This window comes from Trachurus trachurus (genome assembly GCF_905171665.1).
Source record: "Trachurus trachurus genome assembly, chromosome: 16".
In the NCBI taxonomy this organism is placed as follows: domain Eukaryota; kingdom Metazoa; phylum Chordata; class Actinopteri; order Carangiformes; family Carangidae; genus Trachurus; species Trachurus trachurus.
Window position 1 is genome coordinate 13974854 of NC_139902.1, and position 12010 is coordinate 13986863.

Sequence of the window (12010 nt, forward strand, 5' to 3'; positions counted from 1 at the left end):
GGTGTTTCTTTTTTGCATACGTTCCAGTTTAAATTTACACTCTTCAGCCGCTGTTGTGGAAATTGGTCCAGCAGTTCATGGCTTGAGTTTTGATACACTAATTATGTATCTAAATCAGCACAATTATATGATCGGGGGGAAAAAATCTACCGAGCAATTATAATAAATTACGACGCAAGCCGACCGTGCCGACGTGCTTAAGATGCATAAAGAGTCCAGTTAGACTCTTCTCGGATTTTGCAATATAAGTTATCCAGCAGAAGCTCAAATAACCATTTAGCCAATTAAGATTGCTGTTTATTTATATTTCTGTTAGAGACATTAAAAAGTAAAAGCGTATGCAGATGATAAAAAAAATGCATTTTAATCCACTGATTAAATTATGGCAGCATTACACTGCCCAACTGATGGGTTTTGTTTCTGTTTCATTTAATGTTTTAATGCAGCGTAAACATTTTTGTCCTAAAAAGAATAAGTGATAAACGGTTTTAAGAGAGTTAAGAAAAGTTTGGTGTGGCGATCTTGCCCTCTTCCTCTGTGACAGCCAATCAAAGGTCATTATCCTGACTTTGGGTTTGATCAACAGCTCTGTGTTTTGTTTCCAGACCAATCGGTGGCGAGGGAGGTGCATCGGTGCTTAAAAAGGCTTGTTTGATAAATATTCGGCACTTCCTCCTGACTCCAGATCAGTGAACGCAGAGGGACGTTTCAGCTCTCAAAGACGATTGTAAGTATACTGCAAGTTTGTTGCTTTTAAATTTCTGCTAAATATACATATAACTCACAATATAAAAACTTTTACCTGTTAAATATCAGTGTCAAATGTTTTCTCCTACACGATCGTATCATAAACCTGTGTGAGCTCAGCAGGCCCAGAGGGGCCGATGTCTTTTATTCATACAGCTAAAAGACAAGATGTGTGTGAATCAACAACACACACTGATCCTTTGAGTAAAACGGGAAGAAATGCTAAAATATTACATATCAAAATCATCATCATAAAAATATTGTGATAAAAATGACAATACATACCGAATCGTTCTAAAATATCTGATTGCATTTATTGTATTTCAACTTTATTGCATTATGTTGGTTGAAAGGTGTTTCACCAGTGGGCCGCTGACCGGCAACTTTCATTTGAATTCTCATAATAAAACAGAACATTTATTTTACACAGACCTTTAAATGCAACATGACAATATAAACTAATTGAAATGTAAAGTTACTTTTGGCGTTATTTGTGCATCTTTAGCGTTGATTTTTTGGAGTAATGAGCAATTAATTTCTGGTTTACGTAGGGCCGTATAATTTATTTTGGAGGACTTTTAAAAAAGTAAGAAGATGTTCACTTCAGTGCCATGGCAGCATAAAGCAGGACATTAAATAGATTTACATACACTTCGGTCATATACACTATAATCCTATCCATTCGTACCATGTCCTTCGCCTTGGTCTGTTCGCTCTCCTCCCCTCCCTCACCTCTCCACTGAATTTGGCCTCCCCTCCCTCCTCCCCCTCCCCCCCTGCTTGTTGTTGAAGCTCCATCCTGACTGTAGATGATTAGTCTAACTCGGTTTCTGGGTTAAAGCTCCACAGGTGCGATGACTTTGAACATGTGTTTATCACCAGTTTCACTCCGGTCCCCTTGCCTAATTCTTTTCTGACACACTCTGATCTCAGTTCTATCAAATTATGCAACATCTTTTATTTTGTGTCAGATCTCATCAGATGGGTTGAACCACATATTCATATTCATATTCATATTCATACAGTCCTCTTTGAAAGATACATAAACCCACCAACCACTTTGAGACTTTTCCCTTTGACGCACATTACCTCACAATTTATGTTTCATGCTGGTTTTCTTGAGGCTCCTCTTTGAGTTATGTAGTGAAACAAAAACATTTTAGTTTAGTTTTTTTGTTTTTTCTTTCTGTAGCCTCCGTATAAAATGCAACAATTCTAAGTGTGAGGCCTCAGACAGTTGATATGACAATTTAAATGATTGTATCCATGTGTTGTGTTTATTGTTAGTTGAATAAAGTACAAAAAAAATACTTTGTAAGAAGTACTTTATGATCATAGTAAATTTGAAATATTTATCATATAGCTTTTTTTATTGATGGTTTTCACACATTTTCACAGGGCGTTGCATATCTTTTCTCAACAGATTTCACCTAATAAGGTGAAACATAGAGATATGCAGACACATTTTTTTATCAGACAATTTTGGGTCAAGAGAAACTTTGGGGGGAGCCATCCAGCGACTGTGACCATGAACAACCAGGGACACTACATTTGTGGTAGACGCCGTAACCGCTCGGCCACCAGGGTGCTGCAACTTTAATTTTTTTTTTTTTTAACTAACTATATATTGGACATTAAGCATTAATTTAATTTGAAATATACCCAAAGTTCTTGTTTTCCCATTTCTTTCATTTTATTAATTACTCCATAAGAAGAACTAGAAGTCAGCGCTCATCTTCACTTATTACAGATTAATGCCTTGAATCTTGATGCAACGATAATAAGCTGTGTTTTAGATTTTCAGTATTACGTTATGTTAAGTTTTATTTCTTCTTGACATCAGAATAAAACCTTTGTTCATAACTTAAAATGAAACAAACCACAGTTGGTATAAACAATGGATATATTTTGGCTTTTAGTCAGTTTTTAATTTTTAATTTTGGGGGGAAAAAATTAGAAAAACATTTTTTTCTATTATAGGGTCGACTCACTGCAAGAGCAGCATCAAATGCCTTTGAGAAGATTTTTAGTGCACAATCATGACATACTGTATACAACACAGAGTAGAGGGGGGGGGGGGGGGGGTTGGCAGAGAGATAAGTGAGTGAGAGAAAGAGAGACATCTACCTTAAACCACAGCCTAGGTGTGCTGCCGCTGCTGTGGTCTCTTTATATCGTCTTTATAAGCGAGGAGAGATCCGTCTTTCGTGGAACTGGGGAGGAAGAGAGGGGGTGTGAGAGGCAGAGGGGGGAGCAGGGGAGGGGGACGACTGGGATAAGAATCTGCACCTTCACTAAATCAAGGCCCACCACAACCCAGCGTACGCTCAGTGTCTCTTCCCCTCCAACCTTTGTCTGCTTCTAAAGCCCACCACAGGCCGCCTACTCTCAGCTCTCTCAACCCTTCCACTTTTATCTTCCTAAATCTGTCTAAATCTGAGACCACCGCAGACCCCTCTCTGTTTCCTGCAGAGCACTTTCACATTGCAGCAACATTTTTACAAACATACAAATGAAGATAACAAAATATAAATGTTTATTTAATGGAATGCTACTTTTCAAATAGCCACTTTAAAAATAAAAAAAGTCAGTAAAATATATAAAATATCAAGTGTTCAAAAAACATTTCGACAATGTTTTTTAAAATATATTTTGGAGCTTTTTTGCCTTTAATTGAACTAGGGTCGCCTGCAGTGAAGACTGTAGCCTCAACACATGGGGCGGGTGCTCTACCAACTGAGCTAAACACCGCCCCCATTTTGATGAAATTTAATTTGATTTTTTTTTTTTTTTTGCTTACTCTCAGTTATAAGTTTTTAGACAGACCCATACAATCTATTGATGAAAAACAGTTCTACAATAAATGCTATTTGTCTCTCATCAAGTTGATGTTGCTACTTTGACACTAGATTGAACAACCATACACTGACAGTTTGTTCTAATTAGCTGATACACGCATGTTTATGGAGGTATTTGACATATTTTTAGAAACAGTTTAATTTTATAACAACATCACCAACAAGACAAAACAAAAAATAAACCTCATATTTCAGCAAAACAACCAAAACTGTGTTTAGTTTAACATTTTTAAAGTTACTTAATTTTTTTTTTTTTTTTTGCATCAGGACTCCATAGACACACACTCCACACACTTCTTTTCCATTTGTAGGCCTACATAAACATACTATGAAATGTATTGCTATGCAGATGACATACAACAATACTTACGTTCATGTCCAATGCATCATTTACCTTTCTTGTAAAACATTTTTAATTAACTGCATTGTTTATATAAAAGCTGACAAACACATAGTTTCAATAAGACTATGATAATATTTTTACCTCTGCTCTTCTAAAATTACAGTTTTTCAGTCCTGTGACCGAGATGAAGCTCTTAATTCAACTTGTCCTCATTCTCATAGCTGTGCTGACCTTGACCTCAGGTAAGATGCTCTTGTTACGTTTATTTAAACTTATGGCTGGACGTTTCCTTTTGCACATCAACACATGACATCTGTTTCTCTCTCTTAGGTGCTGAGGACGTGATATACGCTCAGGTGGGAGAGACGGTAACCCTCAATTGTGCAGAAACGCATGGTTATATGCGCTGGATATTTACAAGAGGGAAAACCCTTAACCTTGCCTGGTTCAATCACTTTGGCGGAAAGGGCTTTGATGGTAAAACATGCATTGAACTGTTCATACATGTTTTTATTATCTCTTGAAGTAACTGGACTCTACATTACAGGTAAAGTTACTTAAACAGTCAATTCTTGCCTTGCAGCTGTAGAAGAAGAAGGATGGGCTGGTAAGTTCACCTGGGGACAGCCTGGCTCACTGGTCGTCAGTAAACTCGATCACCAAAACTTCGGGACATATCACTGTCAAGAGTCTGCGAATGGCCAGACTAAGACTGTCACTACCATCAAAGTACTCAAACTGGACGGTAAGAGAAAAGTCAGGCCTCCAAGTTTCAGTTCAGTCATGTCACATGTCACATGTCCACCTGCTAAACTGGGGCTGTCATACTTTATATAGCTCTGGAAATATTCAAGAAGTAGATGTGTTTACCTAGCGTGCGTTTGACCAATCGGCTGTGGGTTCAACTTTAAGACTTTCAGAAAAAAAGAAGAAGGAAAAAACAAGTTTTTTTTACTTAACAAAAGATCGATCGTTTGGGATATTTTAACTCTTCATTGGGCAAGTAATGCTTATTTTTGACCAATAAAATAAATCATTTAAGTTTAAGCTAAGTACTCAAGTTTAGAATATGTGTTTTTTTTCTGTTTTTTTTACACATTTATCCATATGTTTTAAATATTTTTTGATGTAGGCTATAAAGTTTATAGCCTCCAATATTAGTCCAGGGTTTAAATTTTGAATTTCTAAGTGTTTAAATACCTTATAAAGGGTTAACCTAAATGCTGCAGCATTTGGATTTGTTTTACTTACCATCAAATCATGTTCTTCATTTTCTCCCTGTTTCCTTTAATCTCTCTGTGCTAGTGAGCATGAAGCCATCCTCTCCCCTCCTGCCATGGGAATCCCTGTCTCTGTCCTGCAGTGTGGACACTCAGGGCGACAGCAGTCCTGGCCTACACTGGCTGAATCCCAAGGGAGAGAGAGTGAAATATAACACAGGAAAAGTCGACACAATGGTCCAAAGCCAAGAAAATGGGGAGTGGACCTGTGTTGTGAGTAAAGATAAAGAGGCCAAAGTTCTTGTTACAGTTATAGGTGAGTGACTGTTTATGCACAATTATGCATTTGTAAGTAATAGTAAGTAGCGTGCCCTCATCCTGAAGATACCATTGTTTCTCTTCTTCTCCTCATTCAGACTTCTCCCCGGCTCCTTTACATCAACATCAGTACATGGCCGAATCAAAGCTTCTCACCATCCCCTGCTCCCTTGCTCCACGTGTCTCCTGGGAGCAGCTCAAAGCTCGAGGCGTCCAAGAAATTTACTGGCAGTTCTTACCTAAACTGTCCTCAGGTCGTGATCCACAGAAGCTGTATGTCCTCTCTATGGAGAATACGCAGGCGTGGAACAACACCGGCCAAAGCAAAGAACTGAAACCTGTGCGAGGCCTCCAAAGTGGAAATCTGTCTCTGACCAAAAAGCGAAGCAAAAAGGAAGACCAGGGAGAATACGCGTGCATCATGAAGTTTAAAGATGGTGCCACTCTGAACAGGACCGTACATGTGGAGATTTTGCAAAGTAAGTCAAAACCAGTTGTTTGACACAGGAACAGCTCTCTGTTACACTCACATCTGAATGATTTTTTAGCTTCTGCCTCAGGCTACTTATCACAGTGTCCTCATTTATCTTTACAATGCCCGGTGTCTTTGCTTCTCCCTAATTGTCATTCACTACGAGTTGGAGACAACTTGTTTATTTGCCACCTTTCTGCTTCTGCTCTCTTCTACCAATGAAAGTGTTCACACTCTCTACTTGGAGTTTATTTGGAAATGTCCCTGGTGCGACATGTGTCTAATTCAGTGGCTAATACACTTGTCGAGCTCCACTTGTTTTAATAGGGTATAACGAGCTACCCCTCCGCCAGAGGACTGTGATAACACAATGAATTTTAATTGGACTCTATGTTCTGAGCATTTGTAATGTAAATATGAGATTTCTCATCTTCATCTGATGAATTATTTAACTAGGAGCTCTGATCTGATGGCTTCATTTTAGGCACTGGGGCATTTAGCAAAAATAAGCCCTCTGATTTGCTTGTGGACCCCTACAGTGATCTCATTTTTTTGTGGTCTCTCTTTGACTTTGCCCAAACCAAAACAGATTTGTGTGTAAAGCTTCAAACAACACTAGGCTTGTTTGCTTTGGTGTCCAAACTAGTTGACATGTTAAACCAACAGAAAAAAAAGTTTTAGACCTTTTTAAAGTTTTAGATGATAAACAGGTAGGTAAAAAATATTAGGTTACATGTAGTTGTGATACTGTATGTATAGTGTTTGTACCTCCATGTTAAAAATGCAGAGAATCATATGACATGGTTGCACTAAATGTGTAGAAATTTGAAAATTGAATTTATCTTCATTTTTATTTATGAAGTCTTGTTTCTAACTTAGAAAGAGCTAAAATTTGTACATAATACTAAGTAGATAGACCAGTTATCCAGCGCAACCTGCATTTAAGGTGATTTATGATTGATCTCATTATTTGCGAGTTATTCTCTGAACTTAATGAACCTTTTATCCAAAAGATGTTTGGAGATAATTCAGAGCACCCTCAAATCCTCAAATGCATTCAGTTTTTTTAACAGTCTAAGATGACAGGCAAGCACATTTGGGGATTTGAAGCCAATGAAAATGTTTAAATGTTTTTTAAAAAGGGATGATTACTCAAGCAAAGCATATTGTTTTTCAGTTGCTTTTCAATCATCGAGTCGACTATGATAGCTCTAATTTTCCTTTAGGCTGTGCTGCTATGCATGATGCTGTGTGTGCTGTGTGCTGTGTGCTTTGAGATTGATTGCTGTCATTTATGGCAATTCCTATTATTTCTGATATTGTTAAGAATAACCGGTAGGTTTCTGTGGCGCATTGCAGTGACAGAGGCCAAAGTCAGATTCAAACAGTAGGCCTAAATGTTAGAGGAAGTTGACAGCTTCAGAAATGACAGCTTTTCTTGTACATTTTCTATTCATTTCAATAAACGTGTTTTATTTCCTTGTTCTCTCTCTTTCTGTCTTTCTTTTCTTCTGTTCTGTCTCCAGTCATCGCCTCCCCACTGACAGACTTAGTTTCTGGCCAGCCACTCAACCTGACTTGCAGCGTTGGCCACCCGCTGCCCTCTGACCTACACCTGAAGTGGATCCCACCACCGCGATCGTCCCAGTCGTCTCTGATATCTGACCACCACCCCGCCAACCTCATCATCCCGGAAGTGGGTACAGGAGATGGAGGAGAGTGGGTGTGTGCGCTGTGGCGGGATAAAACGGAGCTGACGTCGGCTGTGATAACGCTGAAGATCGGTGAGCACAGGAAGTGAGAGGAGAGCAGGAAATATGACTTGGGCATGACCTTGTGGCCACACACTTTTTATGACATAGACTTTACTAGGTTTTACACGATGTGCTCTCAGTACTGCACAGTGTTCGATGACTGTCCCTCTCTCTGTTGTATATGCAGAACCCAAACTGAGTGTGTGGATGCTGGTGATCATATGCAGCGCGGCAGCCAGCGTATTCCTCATCCTCATCCTCGTTTTCATCTTCTGCCGTCGCAGACAAGTACATTCACATTTCTATATTTCTTTATTTCTGTCTGTTAGATGACAGTGTAGCATATTAAAAGTGAACTCTCTGTCTCTCTCTTTGTTTGTCGCTTTTTGTGGCTGACTTCAGCGGAAGGTGAGACACCTCAGACATCGACTCTGCCAATGCAAGAAGTACGTACTAACCATTTCCTGGATTGATGAGATAGTTTCAAACACACATTTACACTCTCACTCATCTCATCAGCTGTGAAATCTAAAGAACACCTTTATGTGTGTGTGTGTGTGTGTGTGTGTGTGCGTGCGTGTGTGCGTGCGTGTGTGTTTGTGTGTTTTTTTATAGCACACACAAGTGAACACCTGCACTTTACTTTTTGTAGACTTTGTGTCTTTTTCCACAACTTAAACAAAAACCTGTGACTTTGTGTTTCAGCCCAAAGCCAAAAGGATTCTACAGGACATGAGATCTCGCAGAAAGACATTTTCAAGAGGACATGGCAGTCGGCTAAATTTCTGTCCGGACACGATGGATTTTTCTATCACATCAGCTAAAACTGTGAACTGTGAAGCGAAATTTGATCACTGTTGAAGTCTTTCAATCACAAAAATGTATTTTACACTTGTATATATATCAGTCAGTTGGATTGTTGGACATGTTGTATTTGTAATGTAAGGGATTTTTTGTGTCAAAAAATTGCTTCATCATTCGTTCAAATATTTTGGAGTTACTTCATTCACACTGTTAGATTCAGTTTTTTTCAGGACTAATTGCCACATTATGTTTATGTGTTTTATGATGCTTCATAATACTGCATTGAAAGCCTTGGTTATTTCTTCTATAAATATTTATGTAATATACTCATTTATATTATGTCTACACAGATGATGACGCTTTATTACTTAAAAAAAAACAGGAACCTTTGAATGAAATTATTTTGATGTACATTGAAATTTTTATTAATAAAGTATCATAACATCATCACATGTGTGTGATGGTCTCATGGTGAGGACGGGGAGGAGGGGAGGTCAGTGGAGAGGGATGGCGTCCATCTGACAGATTCTGGGGTACAAGAAGGTGCAAGGCACATCGAACCAGGTCTGAGAGTGGCTGTCCACCACGGCGCAGTCCTCTCCCTCCGGCCCACCGGACTGGTTGTTGTCTGGCTCTTCTGATTTCACTCTGTTCCAGAAGCTTCACAGCGGGAAAGAAAGAAAAAAAGATCAGTGTGTGAGCAAAGTTTAGATGAACTGTAATTGAAATGGCACTTGTCCACCAGTGTTGAGCATCTGAGCCTCCCCTGATGTTTGTGCACAGTGTGGTCAAACTATTTCAGTAGGGGGCGTGTGCATGAATATGCAATTTTTTCAGGGGAAAACAGCTGATGTGCATCACACATGGGACAGGCACTAACTTGGCCATTTGTTATAATTCTTAGATACAATATAACACTTCTGAACTGATTAGAAAGCCAAGGAAAGCCACATTTTAGCCATGCGTGATTATCAACAATCATCAGGCTGAAATATGTCAGCAGCTACTGGATGAATTGTTTGTTACTCATGGTTCCCAGAGGATGAATTCTGGTGGCTTTTCCTCTAGCACCACCATGAGGTTTTGTCTTGATATGTATTGCATTAATCGTTCTCATGACTATTACACGTTACACTGCCATCGGGTCAAAATTACATTTTGTGCACTTTATTTGATGGCTGAATACCTTTGGTTGGTGGCTGAATACCTGCAAAACTATTGGCACTCACATCAGCCTCAGCTGTAATTTGTACTCAGAACTAGTAAGCAAATGACCACAGCCAGTCACTGTTAGAAATATATGAGGTCTGTATGCGTAAACACACACCGACAAGAATGAGCTCCACAGACGCCCGTGCTTTACACTACACCTGCTCAACAAGGTCAGTTCACATTAATATTCTCTGGGGTCTTGGCAAACTCACTGAACCTGTCTCTGATGTATTTGCATTTTTCTATCCCGGTTTCTGGCTGTATTTCAGATGTTGCCAACGTAGCGATAGCCTTTATTGTAATTCTATCCTGTAACATGAAGATGCACAGAATTAATCTTGTGTAGGTGTCACACTGTATGCTATCTTTACAGTAAGAAACGAGGCCTTTGTTGTAAGTTAATAAATCCTAGATACAGCTCTCAGTCTGTGCAGGCAGCTGCTGCATTTACTTGGCATTTAACCACCATCATGTTGTGCGTTAATCTAGGGACAATAATTAGAATTTTAGTCATTTTATACATACGGGTGTGTAAGGTTTGATTTGTCCACCCATTTCCATTCTCCTTCAGTCTGGATGTCATTCAGTCCAATCCAGTAGTCTGTGTAAAACCCTCCGATCCTTCTGCTTTCTTTCTCCACAGCTTCCTAAAAAATATATTACAGCAGCATTTACAACCCCTTTTCAAGATGTCAAATAAACTGAAATAGATTTTTTTTTAAAACCCACACAAAACACTTACATGCTCTTCTCTGGTGGTTAAGATGGCAAGCTGTCCACCTGATGCTTCACAATCTTTTTCACTTTGATCCCAGTCCTTCTTGTCAGTTCTCATCTCGAAACAGTGATCCCCGACCTGAAACCATTTGGGTGGACACTCGGTGCAAGTGAGCCCTGTGAGGAGAGATGAGCGAGGAGTGATCACCCAAACATCTCCCAGCACACAAAGGAGTACAGAAGGACATGGGCTGCATAAACTAATGATGAACTTTCTACAGAGCCTGGAAGAGGACAGTACAGTACCTGGAGCTGAGCAGTTGCCTGCCAGGTCAGAATACTGGTTGCAAAGATGCTTGTAGCGATTCTTCAAAGAGCTAAATCTCAGCTTCAGAACCTCCAGTTCTTCCTCTGGACTGCATACAGCCTGAGAGATGGCCTCACACACCAACAGGCCAATGAGAACGTAGCGCATGATGTGGCCTTTGTTTCCCAGGGCTCCTGATCGGATGGAGGGTAAAAAAAAAAAAACACACACAGCAGATATAACATGCCAGCAGACACACAAACATAGACATCACTCGTGCATGCTGTATAAGAGGCTCCTACCTTTGGATTTGATGAGATTCATTGTGGCTGTAAGGCTGCAGAATATCCCAAACTTTGGCTTCTCCTCTCTCTGCCCTCTGGGTGTTTTATAGAGCAGTTTGTGTACCAAGAGGAGGGAATGGAAAGTACAGATTGCACAAAATCTACCAGACAGATTGGACTCTTCATGATCATCAAAGTATGTAAACTCAGATGGTGCAATATCTCATAGCCAAACCATTGACGACCTGCCATATCGGATTAGATAAACAAACATTTGATGATGAATCTCTGGCATGCAGGTCTCTATCGTATTTGCCATTTCGTAAGCAAAGTTCCCTCTCGGTGTCATTATTTATTTATTTGTTTCAAAACCGGCCAACATGGAGGTCTAAAAAGTATGATTCAGCACTTATCGGTACAGTGTGTCCGTGCTTCTTTGCATGTATTGAGAGTTATTTGTATTCTCTTCGATGGGAGAGCAGCTGCAGCAATATCACCTCTACACCACACAGGCACACCAGCTGCCCACTTTGTTGCTCCAGAAGACTGTCAACATGTTTTTTTGGTACATGTCCCACTTTTTTTTTTTTTTTTCATTTCTTGGCACTTTATTCCCACAGCCATTGTCAGCTCTTGTACTTCATGAGCTTTTATTATTCAAACCACACTAATTAAAGCAGGAGTGTATTTAGTTTCTTATCTCTGAGAAGGCACTAGTGAGATACAATTTGTGGGTGTATACATCACCATACAAAAAAACTTATCATCTGAATCTCTGTGCTGATTCAGAGCTTGGCCATCCAGTATTTTCTAAAAAAGAAAAAGTCAGTACACACACAGCTCTGACTTGCTTTCCCATCACAACCTTGTCACAGCCCCAATTTTAATTAATGTCACAAAGTTGAAGGTACGCAGAGTTTTTTTTTTTCTTTAAAAAACTTTTCCAGAGTGTGTGCTCTGAGTCACATTGCCAT

The 12010-nt window shown here is 39.5% G+C and overlaps 2 protein-coding genes across 2 annotated transcripts; one reads left to right on the forward strand and one right to left on the reverse strand.

Moving 5' to 3' along the window:
- The first annotated feature begins 526 nt into the window (after positions 1–526).
- On the forward strand, positions 527–8703 carry LOC310999234 (T-cell surface glycoprotein CD4-like). The gene is made up of 10 exons (XM_083989558.1): positions 527–727; positions 4112–4190; positions 4279–4425; positions 4532–4693; positions 5254–5484; positions 5585–5965; positions 7485–7742; positions 7900–8000; positions 8115–8158; positions 8418–8703. The coding sequence occupies exons 2-10, from the start codon at positions 4133–4135 to the stop codon at positions 8446–8448; spliced, it is 1413 nt and encodes a 470-aa protein (XP_083845684.1). The 5' UTR covers positions 527–727; positions 4112–4132; the 3' UTR covers positions 8449–8703.
- A 211-nt stretch (positions 8704–8914) lies between these two features.
- On the reverse strand, positions 8915–11186 carry LOC310999115 (perlucin-like protein). Its single transcript, XM_083989439.1, has 5 exons — positions 11055–11186; positions 10752–10946; positions 10471–10622; positions 10254–10375; positions 8915–9176 (listed from the first exon to the last, which is right to left on the reverse strand). The coding sequence occupies exons 1-5, from the start codon at positions 11074–11076 to the stop codon at positions 9011–9013; spliced, it is 657 nt and encodes a 218-aa protein (XP_083845565.1). The 5' UTR covers positions 11077–11186; the 3' UTR covers positions 8915–9010.
- Between the last annotated feature and the right edge of the window lie 824 nt (positions 11187–12010).

Coding starts and splice junctions, on each gene's coding strand:
- LOC310999234 (XM_083989558.1), top strand. CDS start 4,133: ATGAAGCTCTTAATTCAACTTGTCCTCATTCTCATAGCTGTGCTGACC. Junction 4,694..5,253: donor CAAAGTACTCAAACTGGACG/GTAAGAGAAAAG, acceptor TCTCTGTGCTAG/TGAGCATGAAGCCATCCTCT. Junction 8,001..8,114: donor TCTTCTGCCGTCGCAGACAA/GTACATTCACAT, acceptor GGCTGACTTCAG/CGGAAGGTGAGACACCTCAG.
- LOC310999115 (XM_083989439.1), bottom strand. CDS start 11,076: ATGAATCTCATCAAATCCAAAG. Junction 10,623..10,751: donor AGGCAACTGCTCAGCTCCAG/GTACTGTACTGT, acceptor CTCTCCTCACAG/GGCTCACTTGCACCGAGTGT. Junction 10,376..10,470: donor TAACCACCAGAGAAGAGCAT/GTAAGTGTTTTG, acceptor TATATTTTTTAG/GAAGCTGTGGAGAAAGAAAG.